Source organism: Diabrotica undecimpunctata, chromosome 5 (genome assembly GCF_040954645.1).
Source record: "Diabrotica undecimpunctata isolate CICGRU chromosome 5, icDiaUnde3, whole genome shotgun sequence".
Lineage (NCBI taxonomy): Eukaryota > Metazoa > Arthropoda > Insecta > Coleoptera > Chrysomelidae > Diabrotica > Diabrotica undecimpunctata.
Window position 1 is genome coordinate 146,334,000 of NC_092807.1, and position 20,202 is coordinate 146,354,201.

The 20,202-nt window shown below is 32.0% G+C and overlaps 1 protein-coding gene across 1 annotated transcript; it reads left to right on the forward strand.

The window, feature by feature from the left end:
• Positions 1-788: 788 nt before the first annotated feature.
• On the forward strand, positions 789-9,778 carry LOC140441970 (polyubiquitin). The gene is made up of 2 exons (XM_072532989.1): positions 789-1,058; positions 9,258-9,778. Exon 2 carries the CDS (start codon positions 9,259-9,261, stop codon positions 9,718-9,720), a length of 462 nt encoding a protein of 153 aa, XP_072389090.1. The 5' UTR covers positions 789-1,058; position 9,258; the 3' UTR covers positions 9,721-9,778.
• The last annotated feature ends 10,424 nt before the right edge of the window (positions 9,779-20,202 follow it).

The following is a 20,202-nucleotide window of genomic DNA, read 5'->3' on the forward strand; positions in this document are numbered from 1 at the left end:
TGGCTTCAAAATTTGCGAAAGTGGTATAACACGACTACCACTGAACTGTTCCGCGCTGCAATAAGCAAAGTGAAGATAGCCGTGATGATCGCCAACGTCCGGAACGGATAGGCACTTTAAGAAGAAGAAGAAGAATGATTGAGTACACTGCCAATTACTACATGCCAATAACTAGAATATAACTGCCAATAATTAGGAAATATTAAGCAAAATATATTAGCAAATCTAACGTTTAAACATTAAACAACTCTTTTCCTTAAAGTGCCAATAACTGGATGGTTTACCCTAACTAAAACTAAACTTTAAAAATCAAGTAACCAACTTAAATGAAAATTACTAAGAATAAATACAAACGAAAGTTCAAAATAATTAAATAAAATTGAAAGCTGTAAACCAACAGAAGATCTGTCATTACTGTTTACACAATACCATGATACTATGATTAAGAAGATAAGATATTGCGCATAAGTCGTGACGTAATTGGAGAGTTGCACGTTCGTAATGTCAGTTTTTTGTATGTGTCAATAAATAATCTTTATTAAATAGTTTGAAGATATCCTTTTGTGTACGATTATTGTAGTTATTAAACCTTTATTTAATATTATTATTTTGCTAATTAAATAATTTCATCACAGAATGCATAAAAATCCCATTTAACTTTAACAAGAATTCAAATTCTACTCTCCAATGACGGCATGCGCGAACACGACCGATTTTGTGCTACGGGAAGATCCTATCTTGTTAGCCATAGTATCATGACACAATATACATTGCGAAATTAAGCTTCGTTTGATTATTTTATTTGTGACATCCCCAGATTGTGTTAAAATAAATGATTGGTTAAAGTCTTCGTGAGCGAGATAGGCTGTCATTTCTCTTTATTATCTGACTGGGGTCAAAGTGATGGGGAAATGTTCCAAGGTAAATCATAATTCATATAAGTTTCCGATTTCCGTTTGAGGGGCATGGCTATGGCTAATAGATCACGAAAGACGAAAGTATTCTAGAAATACAGATTAAATTGTTTCCTTTTAGTTATTGAAAGCGAAAAATAAAACGTAAGTATTTACCTAATTAATTTAATTAAATTAAGTAATTTTTTTATCATGAGTAATTTTTGTGTATCCAGCAATCTTGTTTAAAATAAAAAATTAGTTGTGATTTTTTAAAGCCTCCATTTTGCTTAATCATCTGCATGAAGATCAGAATTTAATTCAAAAATTATGTTTAGGTAATGAATTTAAAATACTAAAATTAGATGAGGTTTAAAACGAATATAGACATAGAGGCATATCGACGGACATTTCACATTTTCACGACGGTCATTTTTTAGTCTCGTTGAAATTTACAAGATTTACGTTCCTTACTGTATCAAGAGTAAGCAAAAAGTATCGAAATGCTCCTAAATTTTACTTAAAAATTAATTCGATAACACAATTTATCTTTTATTTGCGTCACCATAATAAAATGAATACGTTTGTATACATTTTAATACATGTAATGTGATTGTAATACATCAATCAAATCAACTGATAGGGAAATCCTCGGAGATTCTGTAATTCCCCGTAAGTCTGTATGTTTTAAAGAATAGTTTTGAAAAAATAGGGGAATCCCCCAAGAATCGTAATTCTGTCCTTTTTAAAAATGACATTTTAAAAGATAGGGAAAGTCTCGAAGATTTAATAATAATGTCACAGAATGATAAAACAATGCTGTGATAATGACTTATTAACATAATCATTTTTTATTTGTTTATTAAGTATTATTTGAATTATTTTTTATTTATACTTTGACATTTATTGTTCCAAGAATTGTATATAACTTGTTTATAATTTCAAATTTAAAAGTGTGTAGGTACGTCATTGTACATGATCTACCGAAATGTAACGATTTTTGCCGAAAGTATCTTCCGATTTCGGAACAGCTCCACGGAACATCAGGAGCAAGAAATGTAACTTTTGACTTTTGATATTTTCTTGTGTAGATCACAAATCACCTACCATATTAGTGGTCTGTGGTGTAGATGCCGGGTGGTCGTGTGTATAGAATGATTAGCATTAAATGTTTACATTTTATAAAATTAGAGATTAAATTCTCCCATGCTCGATATTTGTTTTAAAGAAAATAAAATATTATTTTAATTTTTAATAACTGAATCTTTTTAGAACAAATATTGTGATTCGAATTCTTAATTTAAATGTGAACAAATCTACAAATAATATAATTGAAACCCTGATATAAAATATAACTAAAATTAATTAAAAGTCAATCACTGGGAGAGAAGCCCCAAAAAACATACACATACACAAAAGAATTATTTTTAAATTATATTTGAATCGGTACTAGTGTAGTAAGACTTAACGATGTCTGCGGAGATGAAATTTATATCAATGAAATCTGCTTCACTTACTGATGATTACGCAATAATTTTTTTCTCTGGAAAACGTTTTTTTTATGTAATTTCTATTTAAAATATGTCTAATTTTTAAAAGCCAGCGCCTTTATCTGTCATTATTTACCATGAAACAACAAGCAATGGCAGGAATCACAACTTTTTCTTATGGTCAAGAAGAGTAATTCTCACAGAAATTGACACTGCATTGTTCAATAAAAGAAATTCTGCCTCGGGAATTGATGATATTTCCTACTTAATGATAAAACATCGCCCTCTAAAAGCCAAACAAATCCTCCTAAATATATACAATGAATGTCTTAAAGGAGAACCCCTACCTAGCGATTGGAAAAAATTTAATATTCTTAACATCCTAAAACCCTTAAAGGACCCACTTCTTCCGAATAGTTTTAGACCAATTGTTTTATCCTCTTGTATACTAAAAACTTTAGAAATCATTATAAAAAATAGATTAGATTGGTTTTTAGAACATAATCTCGTTTTCAAAAATACTCAGACAGGTTTCAGAAGCCTTTGAATCTTCCCATTCAGTCCTTGCCGTCTTCATTGATATTAAATCAGTATATGATAATGTGAATATATATAAACTTTACAATAAATTACAAAATTTAAATGTCCCTTGTAATATAATTAATATTATTTTTAAAATTTTGCAAATACTAGATGCAATAACGGGGACTTTTTGGGCCCGTCTGTAGCAACTAAAGGTTTATCCCAGGGTTCACCTTTAAGCACAATTTTATTTAATATATACATATTGGATCTATTTTCCATTATTCCTAAAGATATAAATATTAATGGGTATGCTGACGATTTGGTTTTATATGTTAAAGGATCAGTTATCCAACAAATGGTTAATAAAGTTAATATGGCATTGTACAATGTACAAGAATGGTTGTTAGAACATGACCTATCTCTTTCTATAGACAAATGTGGGGAAAACAAAAAAATACAAAGGGAAAACGGAAAATTATTACCCCAGAAATCAAACTTAGGAACACAATTATACCATTAAAAGATCAAGTTAAAATTTTAGGCATAATTTTTCAAAATCATCTCAAGTGAGACAAACATGATGATAATATTTTAGTTAAAACAAAGAAAAATATTAATATTTTACGTGCAATTTGCAGAGTATGGTGGGGTGCAGACCCTAGGACTCTTTTAATAGTCTTTAATGCTTTAATAAGATCTCACTTAGACTATGGTTCATTCTTATTCAGACCTGTATCTCAGAAATGTATTAATAAACTTAACACAGTATTTTTTGAAGGCTTAAGAATTTCTTTAGGTTGTATGAAATCTACCCCTCACTTGGCTTTGCTAGCAGAATCGGCGCAATATGATTTAAAACATAAAAGTTTAATATTAGCTACTAAATTTTTAAGTAAGATAGTTAATATCAAAAACCATCCTTTGATTTTATCCCTTGTTAACTTACGGAATAAACTTATAATCAAACCCAATTTTTAATGAAGATAACTTTCCTTACTTAGTTTCAACACTAGAATACTTTTTTCCATACTTATTTCCATAGCAAAATATATAAAGATAATAATTTCCCATGTTATGAGATGGATTTTGATACATTAGTCAGGCCAGTAAAAATACTAAATTGCGAAATAACAAAGAATGAATATATATGATTAGAGAAAAATTTTCAATATTTACTGAAAAATATATCAATGATTTTACTTTCATTTATACGGATGCCTCAAAAAATTGTAACAAAGTAGGTTTTGGCATTTATATTCCTAGTCTCAATTACAAATTTTCATCCAGACTACCTGACGAACTGTGCATATGCAAAGCAGAAAACATGGCTATATATCAAGCAGTTAATTTGTCCATTAATAGACAGATCAATAAAGTTGTTATCTTTTCCGGTTCTCTTAGTGCAATTTCTAAAATTAATAATAGCAATATTTCTGCTTCAGTAGATTATTGGTGCCTTAAAACCAAAAATCTTATTTCATCTGCAAATAGAAACGAGTTTGAAATACTTATCTCATGGATACCGGGTCATTATCTTAATGTTCCTTTGAATTTGAAATTAGATTCTCAAGACGTTTTACCCATAATTAAGAATAAAATTAAAACCAAATTTAAAAACACTTGTTTAAAAATAGCTTGTTTTCTTCCACCGTTATTCCCATGTTTCTACATTTTTTTACCCATTTCACTAAGGATTTGTCCAAATAGATTTTAAATAAGGTGGGTGACAGACAGCAGCCTTGTCTTAGTCCCTTTGTTGTTTGAAAAGAAGAGGTGATTTCTTGTCCCATTTTATTTCTTGCAAAGTTTTGTTCGTAATAGTTTTAGTAAGTATTAGTTCGTAAATCTATAGTAAATAGTAGTAATTAGTTCGTAAATCTATTAAAGCTATATGGATTTCTCTGCACTCGTTTTTCCATTGCAATTTTTAATGTGAAAATTTTATCCATAGTGGAGCGTCCGGCCCTAAATCCCGCTTGTTCTTCTGGTTGTTTGTCTTTAATATCATTTTCTATCAAGTTTCGTAGTACTTTTAAGTATAGTCGGCATATAGTAGCAATCACTGCGATCCCTCTATAGTTTTTAGGATCCATCTTTGTGCCTTTTTTGTGTATTGGAGAGATATACGATGTCTCCATTCTTCTGGAACTTCTTCTCCGTTTAAGCATCTTTAGAATAATTTTCGGATCATTTCAAATAGTTTTGATGATCCATACCTAATCAACTCTGGATGTATTCCGCCTGGGCCTGGAGATTTTTTAAATTTCATTACCTTAACTGCTTCTTTCATTTGTTCTATTGGTATTTCTATTCTTCCTTCTACTTCCACTTGTTCATTTGTCTGTTTAAACCTTTCTCTTCTCTCTGTTAATAAGTTCTCACAATGCTCTACCCATGTGTTCTCTGGTATTCTATTTATTATGACTTGGTTTTTTGTGTTGTCCTCATCGTTTTTATAGTTCTCCATGCTTCAGAGCTCTTTGTTCCTCCTATATGGTTGTCTAGCTATTTCAGTCATTTTTGTTCCCATGCACTATTTTTCTTTTTAACCACTTCTCGTTTGAGTTCTCTTTTGAAGTTTTTATATTGTTTTGTTTGTTCGTCTCCCTATTGTAATAACTTTTGATATACTTCCTTCTTTCTTTTTATCTTTTCTTCCACTTCTTTGTCCCACCAATATGGTTTATCAACTCTCCGTACCTGTGGCCCTAAGGCTTCTAGCGCTGCGTCTTTCATGCAGTTTTTTATATGTTCGTATCCATCCGTCGTTGATCTGTGTGATTCCTGTAGTTTTTGTGTTAGTCTCCAGGAGTAACTGTGTGCTCTCGTTATCTAGATTGTCTAAGGTGTACGTAGTTCTTTCTATTTTTTCTCTGTGTTCTTTGTTGATGTCTGTGTGGTTCCTGTCTACGAATGGTGTATATATTTTTTCTATTATCAGGCAGTGGTCCGAGCCGTACTCTGCTCCTCTAGTCCCCTTTACTTCCTGTACTCCTAACTTAGTTTATTGTCTTGTTATGAAATAATCTATTATCGATTTTAGACCTCTTGTGTGCTGATACGAGGTGTATTTATGTACGTTCTTGTGGGCGAAAAAACCATTCAAAATCTTTAACTCGTATTGTTGGCATATATTTATGAGTCTTTCTTCGTTGTTGTTAACAGTTTCTTCTTCATGCATGCCTACCACTTTACTTTGAACTTGTTTTCCTACTCTGGCATTAAGGTCTCCTCCGCATATAATCTCATGGCTGTTAGGAATTTCGTTCAGGATTTTTCTAAAGTCTTCTTCAAAAGCTTCCTTTTCTTGCACTGAGTAGTCATCATTTACGGCATATACCCCCAGAATTGTTATTTGTGTTCCTGTTACTATCCGTGTTAGTAGAATCGTCACTTTAATAAAACGTTCGTTGTATGCTTCCCAACATTTAATATATTTTTCGAATTTCTTGTGTACAAATATTGATATCCCTGGTCTTGCTCTTTGATCCTTTCCCACTCCTGAGAAGAAATGTACATAGTCTTTTAATTTTTCGCTTCCATTTCCTTTTTTCTTGGTCTCAGAGAGAATGCCTATATCTAATTTTCGATTTACGAATTCCTGCATAATTTCTTGTTGTTTGTTCCGGATTCCCTGTATATTCCAGATTCCGTAATTCATGGTCCATTTTTGTTGCTGTTTTCGTCTACTGTAATTTCCGTCTGGTAACCGAGGCTCATTGGGTATTTTAGCACTGTAGAATTTTCACAAGTGTAAGGTCGCTGGCCTTACGACTTAACCCCCATCCTTGGAGGACCGAATTTTCTGTTGGGGTTCATTCCCCTAGCCGATATGTTCCAGTTTTTAGGCGCCAGAAACTCGACTTTTACCCTCTCTCGTCTGCTACATAACGCACTCCCATTGTACGCCATGTACCCAGTAGTTACGCGACATGGTATGTCTTCGTGGACGTGACGGTAGGATTTGCTGACAGAGCTGAGTTTTATTCCTAAAACCCCTTACCAGCCTTTAACCACAATGCGAACCAAACTGCAGCTAATCGTAATCCTTGTAAAACAAATTGGGAAGCATATCAAGCAGACCTGGAATATTGTTTAGGTAAGATTAAATGGACGATAAGGCATACATACATTGGACGTAGACATGGCCGCCGATCAATTTCAAGAGGCTGTCATGTCAGCGTTTAAAGATAAGTGTCCGGAGATAGTGATCAATTTCAACAGGAAAGTACCCTGGTGGAATGACACTCTTGCAAATCAAAGAACAGAAGTCAGACAAAAATTAAATTTCTCCAAAAGATCAGGTGAGTGGGGCGATTATCGCAAAGCATGGACTAAATATGAACTGAGGAAGAAGAGGCAACTGCATATGACAGAAAAAGACGGAAAAAGGCGGAGAAGCGGCGACAGCCGTAATTAATTCGTTATTATATATATATATATACACAGTAGACTCCCTCTATAACGAGAACTGAAATGACAGACTAATTACCTCGTTATAAGCCGATCTCGTTATATCAAACAATAATAATACTGTGCATACATATGAATCTGTAGTTTTCTAAACCATTAACTTCCTCTAGTGAAGCCATTCGGAGCAATATAAGATGCTAATAAATATTGTTTGAATGGCGTTTTTGAAAAAAAGTTATTTACTTTTATTGTCAATGAAATATATTAAAACATAAAAGAGTTGTTTACTTTTATTATCAATGATAAACGTTAAAACAAAAAATCTGTACTTATATTTTTTTCCAACTACATAATGTATAAAGCGTATTTTCAAGGATAACATAAACTATTGCTTCTGCAATTTTAAGAACTCTGTCATTTTTAACTGCTTTAAATGGTCCAGTATCATTCTATCATATTTTCTAAAGATGTGAAACAGTTGTATTTATTCATTGTAAAGAAGTTTATTGCGGGCTGCAGTTAAGTTTATTGAGGGGCTGTTTGAAAAGGTATTTATTTATAGCCACGACCGGACCAAAAACGTAAAAAACACGTTTTTTGATCTTATTTTCTCTCGTTATAACCAAATTTGCCTCGCTATAGACGATTATAGTTCAATAGAAATTTCACGGGACATCTAAAGTATCTCGTTACAAGCGAAACCTCGTAATAACCGTGTTCGTTATAGAAGAAGTATACTGTATATATATATATATATATATATATATATACATATATATATATATATATATATATATATATATGTATATTTTTTAACTATATATATATATATATATATATATATATATATATATATATATATATATATATATATATTTATATATATATATATGGACTGAATATAAAAAAACTGAGAAGTGCAAAAAGAGAATCACGGAGAAGGCATAGATAGAACAGACTTCAAAAATATCAAGGCTGCATTAAGTTCTCTCAAAATTCCCTTAGATAATTATTTCTTAGCTCCAAAATGAGTCAGGTAAATGTACTCTAAATCTAAATGGTAAAGAGTACAACGAACTTTTCAGGGTGCACTTTCTTGTGTCTCAAACAAAACTGATACCACTAGACACATGGCAGAAAACTGGAATGGATATCATAACTTATGGTTCTAGGGAAAACTGGCGTGTGGCAAAACAAGTGGTGAACTAGGACAAAATCAAATGGGCAATAAACTCGTTTGTGCCGTATAAATCACCAGGTCCGGAGGTGATTAAAAATAAACCTATTTTTAATTCAAAGTTATAAAATTTTATTTACATGTAATAAAAAAATCAATACTTTTAATATTGAAATTTTCATACCTTTTTAAGTTTAAAAATTAACAATTTAATGTATTAAAATTAAAGACTTTATTGTAAAAAAAAACAGTTTGCAAATCAATGGCATCGAAATTTCATTAAGCGTGGATGCATAAGTTAAATAGCTCCGTTCGTACTCCTTTCCCCCTAACTCATCTTTCATGATATGGTTTTAAGCCTATTGTCGCCCTGTACAGGAGTATTATAAAAGTTTATTTACATGTAATAAAAAAATCAATACTTTTAATATTGAAATTTTCATACCTTTTTAAGTTTAAAAATTAACAATTTAATGTATTAAAATTAAAGACTTTATTGTGAAAAAAAAAACAGTTTGCAAATCAATGGCAACGAAATTTCATTAAGCGTGGATGCATAAGTTAAATAGCTCCGTTCGTACTCCTTTCCCCCCAACTCATCTTTCATGATATGGTTTTAAGCCTACTGTCGCCCTGTACAGGAGTGTTTTGAAGTATTATAACCGTGACCAAATCGCCCATTTGAAATGTCCTATACGCGTCCATATCCGTTGTTATTACTATTGAATTAATGTTATCTAAAATTTTTCTTTGTTACAGAATGCAGATCTTTGTAAAAACACTTAATGGTAAAAGCATCACCCTCAAGGTTGAACCATCAGATACTATCATGAATATCAAAGCTAAAATTCAAGACAAAGAATGCATTCCACCAGATCAACAAATATTAATATTTGCTGGAAAGCAGTTGGAAGCTGGCCGTACTCTCTTAGACTACAACATTCAAAAAGAAAATACCTTACATTTGGTACTTCGTCTTAAAGGAGGTATGCAAATTTTTGTTAAAACTTTAACTGGTAAAACCATCACTCTTGAAGTAGAGCCTTCAGATACAATTGACATTATCAAAGCCAAAATTCAAGACAAAGAAGGTGTACCGCCAGATCAACAAAGATTAATCTTTGCTGGGAAGCAGTTGGAAGATAATCACACTCTCTTATACTACAATATTCAGAAAGAGTCTACCCTTCATTTAGTACTTCGTTTAAGAGGAGGAAAATAATATTGTTGAAATTAAACCCATTTTTATATTTTCAATATATAAGATATAATCTATTGGAGCATTTTTATTTCAGATACAATTATCACTTATACATATCATTGTTTGTTAGAAACATTTCAAAAACTATTGGAAACTTAAAATCAGTTTGATGAAATATTGCCATGATGTATGAGTTGATTTGTTTTATCTGTAAATTTCAAAAAATCTCGAGTCCAAAATTTGGAGATTTTCTTTCTATCTGTAGTATATTCTCTATTATTCTACGTAGCTTCTACAATATTATATTGCATTTTTTAGAGTAAATTTTTGAGTTGACCTCAATTTTTAATTGCTGTGTCTAAATATTTCAGCTTCAACCTAATATTCAGCTATTTTCCCTGTATTTGACTCTCATATGTTTTATTATATCAGGCAATAGATGTTTTGAGTTGGGTGAGAAATATATAAACAATGCATTAAAAACATTCCATATTGTTGTCTTTTCATATATCAGGAGCTTGGAAGAGTAAGGGCGAACTCGAAAAGTGGATGTTTCAAAAACAGTCTCATCTTTTATCACAAATCTTTAAAGAATGCTTGTGTCTATTATAAAAGTATGTTTTGCCCTTCATATTCCTAAAATTCTGTAAGAAATAAGAAATAATATACCAATCTATTCAAGTCAGAAACTGAACTACATAATCGTCTAGAAGAGCAAGGGCGAACCCGCAGGCTTTCGTTTCGTTGCGTTTTCGTTCAAGGTTTTGGGTACGATAGTGTGCTTGTTGTAATTTTAATTAGTCGTATTTCAAGAAAAAAAAACAGGTGTGGCAGCCCAGTGGGACTGCCGGTAAAAGCTATACTTCTATACACGCGTTCGCCGTTACAAATTTATATGGGAGTCAATCTGCACAATCATTAGCATTTGTAATGCTATGTAAGAGAGAGCAGAAAGAGAAACAGAATTAGGCATATAGGTATATGGTGCATCGTTTGCTGTATATAAACAACATTTGACCTGTAATAGGAGTCTAGTAAATGAAGGATTGAATCAATATTTTGAAAATGTATATTTTTATTTTCATATATGTATGAAAGGAGTTGAATGCACAAAATTTTTTTTACACATACTATGCAGTAAAATTCATTGTTTATTTTGTTATTAATATAAAAATAAACTGCAATATACTTCAATATAATAATACAATACAAATTAAAATGCAATATTCATAAGTATTTAAAAATGACAATATACATAACTTACTTACGCATATGTTTAATTTACATTGATAATAATATTAATGAAACAACTGTCAGACAAATACAAAATTTAATTGTTGTTTGTTGTGTATATAAGTACACATTTGAACTATCTTGAGATATTTACAAGTTTTAATTTATAATTTAACATGCCTAACGAGGCTCAAGACACATCTGAACATAATGGAAAAATAATAATAATATTAATAAATATTAAATATATTTACAAAAGAAACATTTTTATTCTCGATAAAGAAAGAGAGAGAAAATATATCTTCTGTCTCTCTCTTACCTATATCTTACATTATGTAATGATTTTGCCGATTCACTCCCGTACAAATTTCGGTAGAAAAAGAAAACGGAACAATGGCTTGTTAACGTGTGTAAAATCAAACGAAACTGGCAAATCGGCAACTACGATTATAAAAACCAATACCTTTCAAAAGTGGTAAGTTGGAATGATTGTAAAAAGTCTTTAATTACTGACAGAGCTAGTAGGAACCTTCTAACCTAATATAGTGTTTCAATAAATGGAGAAAGAAAATGTGTTTGTCGTCAGGCTTTTATTAGCATACATGGCATAAGCGAAAAAAGAGTTCGCGTTGTTTTAGACAAGCAGACCACCACAGGAACTGTGCTGGGTGATAACAGAGGGAAGCTAAGTCCAGGAAATAAAATTTTTGGATATAGAAAGCAGTTGGTCGGAGATCACATTGATTCACTTGTTACCGTTTCCAGTCACTATAGCAGAGCCAAAAGTCCTTTTCAAAAATATATGCCACCGGGTTCGTCAATTACTGGAGTATATGGAGCTTATATGGAATGGCTAAGAAACACACATCCTGAAAAACAGCCTGTAAAGTCTTATAGCCTCTGATAATCTCTGCAACTGTTGGTTTTAATATAATTTTTAAGAGAAATAAAATATTTATAATTAAATTTTACATAAGATCAATGTAGTTGAAAATCTTAAAAATTATTATTAATGAAAAATACTGAACATCACAAAAAAATAGTTAAAAAAAGTTTTTTGGAGTATTACTTATTATACTTATATTGTATACAGGCCCTTCATACTTCGCAAAAGAAATCGTTTTTATGCATTCAATCACTATAAAAAATTTTAATAAAATCTATCAAATACACAAGGAAAATGAATTCCTGTGTACTATGAATCACAAAAAATTTCTTTATAAAAGGTATATTAATATAGAAAACCCTATCGGGGTTCTCAATTTAGAACAGTTTGTATTTTTAGAACGATTTCCGAAGTGGAAATTGAAACGTCAATAAACTAACTTTAACCTTTAATTGTGGCTTATTCCCATTTAAATGGTAATTAATTTAAAATGCCACAAGAAAATAGCTTCAGAACAATACTATTAAACATAGTGAAATCTTTGTGCATGCGTCGGATTTGGAGAGAAGTTATGTTGAGGGACCTTTCCACATTTGAATAATTAATTTCTTCAATCTTCTGGTTTTATTTAAATGCAACAAATCTTAAGAATTTGTGTTGAACTCTCTCAATAGCTTGAATATGGATGTTATAGTGAGGAGACCAAACACATGAACAGTAATCTAGGTGGGGTCTCACAAGTAAACAATACAAAATTTTTATGGATGGGATATTTAGAAAGTCTTTAGCACAACGTTTGATAAACTCTAAAAGTTGAAGTGATTTTGAGACAAAAGACGAGATATGGGAGATGTAGGATAAGCTGGAATCGAGCACAACACCTAGGTCATTTATCTGAGATACAGAGTCTAAATGGCAACCATTAATAGTATAGATATGATTTGTAGGAGTTTTATTCCCACCAAAAACCTTAAATGACATTCTTTAACATTAAGTTCCATGCCGTTGCTGTCACAGCAATAGCTGAACCGATCCAAATCAGACTGTAGTTTTTGACAGTCACCATTATTCTCAATTTGCAAATATAATTTAAAATCGTCAGCAATCGTTAGGAAAGAAGCAAAGGGGAAACAGGAGGCAATATCATTAACATGGTTATTGAATAGAAGAGGTCCTAGGTGTGATCCTTGTGGAACTCTTAAAAGTACCTTAATCTCAAACGATTGAAAAGGAAAAAGTTCACCCTGGATACCCGACTCCTCAACTTATTGATTAAAATCTTGTGATTTACCCGGTCAAACGCCTTTGTAAAGTCTGTGTATCCAGCATGAACCTGAAAGCCATCTTCAAGAGATTATATAAGGAAATCAGTAAATGTCAATAAATTAAGTTCAGTGAAGCGGCTAGAGACAAATCGGTCGATAAAACAGCCTCTTAAAGTTGGTGACAAATAGTCACAGACAAGGCTCTCAAAAACTGTGAGAATACAACTTAGAATGCTAATAGGCCGATATTTGTTCACTTGAGAATTATCTCCAGATTTTAGTATTGATGTAATAAAGTTAGTTTTCCAGTAGACCGGGAACAGCCCTGTCTTTAGTGACAGGTTAAAAATGTGAAAAAGAGGTCTAGAAAGTAAAAAGTTAAGTGTTTAAGAAAAGAAGGTGAAAGATCATCTGTACCTGGTCCCTTGTTGATCTCCAAAATGGAAAGTTTTTCATATATAGACGAAATAGAAATGCTAAATTGTGATAGGTTGATGTCTCCTGTTAAAACGGTTTCATCCTGCAAATCAAAATCTTTATCACTATAAGTTTTGGAAAAGTCTTCAGCAAATAAATTGATAATCTCCATGCCAGAAGAGCCAGAAATATTATTATAGTGCTCATTATATTCAGCAAGTAATTGAGATTTTAGATATTTTTTATGCATTTTCTTTTTTTTTAATATTGTTTTTTTAAGCTCTGGAGAAAACCAGACAGGGAACTTTTTTGCTGAATACTTTTTCAATTGCAAGGTAAATAACATCATAAAACATGCTGATCATATCATCAAGACTTTTATCTTTAAACAAACCATCCCAATTAAATTGTGAAAGAAAGTTTGTTACTTCCCGTACACCCATTGAGCGAAAGTCTCTATAAAAGCCATCTTCAATTAATTCTGGCTCATTAAAATATTGAGATTCACATTTAAACCCAAATGAGAGTGGAGGATGATGCCTATCCTCTAGGAGAAGGGCACTCTCAGCTCTAGATACCTCAACCTCTTCATCTTGGACCATGACTAGATCTAATAAGGAGTTGTTTTCATTTTTAACAGTTTTGACTTGACACAAATTATGAAAGAAACAAAAATGAGAGGAATTGAATGGAATTGACTTAATTTGGTAAGGTTCCTGGTAATGGAGTAGCCACAGAAGACAACCCATAAATGGATCACTGAAAATTGGGAAGATTAAAATCTCCCAGGATACATAATTTATATTCTGGATACTTTTCAGCTAGATTATCTACATTTTCTACAAATTCGACATACTTCTCAATGATACTACGTGGTGGAAAGTAGGCAGTTGCAAAGATAAACTTGTCGATGTGGCCAATCTCAATCTTGACAAACATGTAACAAAAACAAATGAGGAAGGATGTAACAAAACAAATAAATTAAAGCTGGCTAGCTGAATGTGCCGGAGAGTGACTACTTAACACTCAAAAGAGGATTCGGCAAATTTGCATGCCCTACAGAGACCGTAGAATAAAAAAATGAATGACAAGGTAATAAACAATCTATAGGTATATAACTGAGATAAATAAAAATGATTATAGAAGTTGCTCCAAAATGTGAGTGGGCGCCAGGAAAGTATTAACATAAACTTTCCAAGGTATCTTGTAAAGCTATTTGCTGAAATACAAAAAAAAAGGATACAGGTATGAATTGAAATATTTAGTTTTCACCAAAAATTTAATCCCTATCCAATATATACAATCTAAATTTACCCTAAAATACCCACCACCAATTATGTACAATCAACTTAGTTAATTATCTACAAAAAAAATAAATGCCCTAGTTGTACGCAACTGATCCTTGATGATCTAAATTTACCAATAATAAGATATAGAAAAAATTGTAATGATTGACCTAAAAAGGTAATTACTTACCTCAGAGATGCAACTCTGTCATTTGGCTTTCAATCGAAGGTTGTAATAAAGTAATGAGGACAATATCCTGAAGGGATAAATGTCCAAAGGTTTGAAAATATAATAATAATAAAATCTTAATAAGTAACTCTCTGATTAGATGTGTACACATAAAATCGCACAAATTGAGTTAAATAGGAGGATTTAAAACCTCGACCTGGACGTGACAATTTTACTGCATATATATATTATAATTATTTAGAAAAAATGACGGGTCTTTATTATTAAATGAAACAGTATGATTTAAGATTGGAAACAAAATATTATAAACGAAATTATTAACAATTAATGAATAAAAAAAAAATATAAAAAAAATGAACAATGTTCCACCCTCTAAATAAGGGAGGTCTTTCGGGCTGGTATCCTGAAGTGGTCCGAGAGTAGTCTGAGAGAGCTCTGGACCTCTGATGGAACAGACGGGCAAATGGGCAAATTCAAAAACGCAAATTCTTTTCCTCCTTGTAAAAAAAATCCCCAAAAATAAATGAGAAAAAAAAAATCCTCGATCCTGGATTTAACTTCTTGGGGTAGGCTAAAAAGAACACTTGTGTTACAATTCCTCCTTACGCTTAATAAAAAGAAGGGAAAAATACAAGGTTTATTAACAAATGAAATAACTTGAAAAATATTACAAAAAATTGCTGGGAAGCTTGTATTAAAGAAAAAAGCTGTAATGATTTTGTAGATAATGTGACCTTCGCATGGTCTGACAATATTTGATGTAAAATAAATTGATCAAATAGATAATTTTTAACGAAAACTTGCTACGGAAATATTTTTGAATGTAAAAGAACGATATGAGGCAGAATATTTTTACAGATAGACTTAGTAGATAATAGATAGTTTTAAAAATGGATACCTAATTATATGTTTTTAAGGCCGGGAAGTAAAATAGAAAATTGATATGATTTTATAACATTACTATATCTAAATCCAGAATGTTTCTTAATGAAATAATGTGATAAATGACAGATAGATATATCCCTAACGAAGGGAAAAATGACGATATTATAGAAGTTAATATGGCTGATGGTTTTTACACTGTTATTTATAATTGAATCAACTTACCGACTAGAAGTGGCTTATAAATCAACGGGTATACACTACGAAACAACTAAAACTGTATATATTCTTCCTTCCCAACGAAATTAATATTCTTTAAAACAAATTTAGCCTTCTTCTGTCGCCTACCCTTTTTTTTTGTTAAACGATGTTGTCTACCAAAAGGTTAAAACCAGAATGAGCGCTAATTGCTAGCCGGATGATCATGTTGCCCTACATCATCGTAGGTGTCGCTGTTTAAGCCAACTTAGAAATTCAAAATTCAGAAAAGCATCAAGAGGATTGGGATTTTAAAATTGTATTTAAAAATGTTTACGGATTATTAAAGTAACGGACTCGTTACAAACAGATGTTCGATATTTTGAGTCGCTGACAAACGAACACTGGTTATGGTTTTCCGGACAGCTATAAGCACTCCTCCACCTCTTTTGAAGGTACTTGTTTCTGAGGATGTATCTCTTCTATATATGTGTATAAGATGGAAGGCAACTGTAAATATGTATTTCTGACTATTTGGTCGTCATCAGTACAATGCAGCCAAGTTAGAATAGGTGAATGTTAACTTGGAAAATGATCACTACAGGAATAATATCAGTCTTGTAACTGATAGATTCAGAAGTTTTGTTAATGTGTACCATTACAAGAAATATAATTATCTCATTTTATATTACGATTAATCAATCAAATTATTTTTATTATGTATGCAGGAAATGTTAAATAATGAATAATGAAAAATAAAAAAACCTTTAAACAATGTAAGCGACACGTGCCATTAAAAATAGAGATTTAGATCAAATTAAAAATATATTGATAAACAATTCATGAGAATTATGCATATTTCGTTATCTTTTATTAAGCAAATTGCGCAAATTTTATTGCGTAAATGTCGATTATTTTCATTCTCGATTATAAGAACCTCGTCACTTTTTGCGTTTGCATAATAACAATATACCGTTATTTTATAATCTCTAACCCATCCCCTACCTTCTAAACGGTAGGGGATCAGCTATGATGTCATTAAATTGACGTTGAATTCTTTCTTCCAATTCTTGGCGTGAATTTACCTCTGTAGCATGGACTTTTTCCTTAACATACGACCAAACTGCGTAGTCCAAAGGGTTAAAATCGCATGACCGAGGAGGCCAATGAATCGGAGCTTCTGCACCTCTACCAATCCATCGATTCGGAAAATGATTACTTAACCAATTACGACACCTTCTATCAAAGTGTGGTGGAGCTCCATCGTGCATAAAAAATAAAGATCTTCGCTCGTTTAGCGTTAAATCTTCTAATATCTCGAATAAGGAATTGTTTAAAAAATCAAGATACATATCACCATTTAAATTTCCAGGTAGAATAGAATATGATAATCTATTAATTTGTTACCTAAAGTTGCTGCCCAAACATTAATTTTAAATGAGTTTTGTTAATGTGATACCCTTTTGACTCGTGGATTCTCATCACACCAGTAGTGTGCATTATAGGAGTTAAACATACCTTGTCGCGTAAAGGTGGTCTCATCCGTAAAAAGAATGCATTTTAAAAAATTTGGATTGTGGGCTGTCCTTTGTTGCAACGTTTCACAAAAATCCACTCTAACCGGTAGATCATCTGGCAAGAGCTCTTGGACTTGTCTGTAATGGATGTAATTGCTGTTCTTTCAGTATCCGCCAAGTACTTGAAGAAGAAGTATTTGTTTGTCTTGCTATATTCCTTACGCTAACTGTTGGATCTTGATCAAGTAAATTTAAAATATTATTTTCTTTATTAATTATTCTTGTTGTTCTTGGTCTACCAGAATTTATTTTATTTGGTCTCACATTCCCAGTTTCTCGACAACGTCGTTCAACGGCTCTAAATGTTTTTTTACTTGGTAAGTTTCTTCTACGAAACTTTTCTGCATAACGTGTCACAGCTGCACTAGAACATCCTAAACATTCGCCTAAGGTTAATAACATGTCACTTTATTCAACATTTGAGTACATTTTGATTTGATTTTACAAATAACAAGGTTTCAAAACTCTAATTATTGTTGATTTATCGTCATAACAATCAATAAATGTCAGATTTCCATAGCACACTTGGAGAAAATAGAGGTATACCTATTAGAACTTTATCATTACTACCAGCATCAATTATTACTTCATAATTTTCAAATCAAAATATTCCGAAAACGGTACACAGTATTGAGTTTTACCAAGAGCACCTTATTCGTGTAAAATTGAATGTTGTTTAAGTTTACTTGAAATTTTGATTAATAATTATACTCTTAAAAAAGTTATATTGACTAATACTTAGTACGATCCGCGTAAGTAGCGCCCTCTATGAGAATCAGATATAAAAACAAATTCATGGGATGTATCAGCTTCCAAAACATATTCGTATAAAATTTCATTAGAATGTTGCCAGTAGTTTCGGCAAAATCGTAAAAAATGCGTAAAATTTTTTCTTCAACGCCCTGTATCTTGAAAACGGATGGCGTTACAAAAATTTTTTACTAAGCAAACCCCAATTATTTTTCAGTTTTTTACCTACCCTAGAGACGGGGTTACCTTTTTTTAACAAGCAATGGGGTGGGTGGGGGGGGGGTTAACAATGATTCTAAGGGAGAAGAGGGAGACTTGCTCCCACCGTTACATTTTTTCAGATAACTTTTTTTACAACCGATCTAGAACCTTGATAATTTAGTGCAACATTACTAATTTATCACAGTTTTGAATATTATACATCCGAAAAGTACACTTCGAATAAACAATGCGTTTTTATAGAATCTAGTAATAGGGAGGAACTAAGCATATCTCCCGTACTTCGGGAGACTTAATCCTTGCATATGGGTGATTTGATTATGCTTCCCAGATTTACGATATTAAAATAAAACCAAAAATTCGATGCTGAAAAATAACTTTACTCAGTCATGACTTAAAACAAATAATATTATTAAAATATAAACACTTTCTGGCAGAAAATTATCCTCAAAAACTTATAATACTGAAAAAAAATGATTGTTGAATATTGAAGATCCTCAATGATTTAGGAAAGACAAAACATTCTATGCGCTTACTGTATCTTCCAAAAGTCAGGCTTTGTAACTTTTTTAAAATTTGGTCACGTGCGACTTCACCACGTCTTCTTTTTCTGGTCGCTTAAAGGTTTTGTCATCGTTTTTTTGGGAAAATTTGATTTTAAAATCCATGTTCTTTTTTCCCATTATCTGTCCTACGTAACGACGGATCTTCGCGATCAGTAACATACGCTGACATTAAATCTTCATCAGTAAAAATATTGGAATTGAAAGGCCATAAACCCGTAACTATGAATCAACTCTCATTATTACGCGGAGTAAAAGCTACGGGAAAAGCGTAAGCTAAGCATCCTCCGACTTCGTATATTATAATTGTCCTTCCTGGGTGGGTCACCATCCAATTATCACAGGCAGTATTATAAAAACTCTTGAGAGGGCTAAATACACTCCTGCCTAACGCCTGGAGCTTATGCGACGTGTGTGGTGGTATGGTAAGAAGAATTATTCCATGTTCTTTGGCATACGTTATGGCTTACAGACTAACGTGGCTATCATGATTTTTCATTATGATTAAACATTTATTGTCGGTAGTCGCCTTTACATGTTTTTGAAAATGTTCCAAAAATTTGATAAAATTAGAAATGCTCATCCATCCACTTTCATAAACTACGTCGGTGGTCCCTGATGAGCTATAATCAATCACGCGATCTTGCCAAAGTTTTCGAGTAAAAACCATAAAAGGTGGTATATTTTTTCCAATTGCGTTGATTGCACAATAGTTACAGTTGTTCCACGTTCCCCTGACGTAATTTTACCAACCTGATTTTCACCTTTGCATAAAATGATCTTGTTTGGCTTATGGACAATTGAAAGTTCAGTTTCGTCCACGCTCCAAATTGCTTCTGGTTCAATTCAATTGTTTTCAACAACTGTCTTTAAATTTCCGAAAAATTTTAACACATTGTTTCTGTTGAAGCTAGTTGCTCTAGAAAGACTGGTTGCTTCCGGAGAGCGTAGCGATAAGGTCTTCATCCTCTTCAGAAATCCGTATAACCAATCGTAACTAGCTTGCTTATGTTTATTCCACGAAGCACTGGCTGTTT

What these genes read in the sequence shown, in the direction of transcription:
- LOC140441970 (XM_072532989.1), top strand. Translation starts at nt 9,259, where the DNA reads ATGCAGATCTTTGTAAAAACACTTAATGGTAAAAGCATCACCCTCAAG.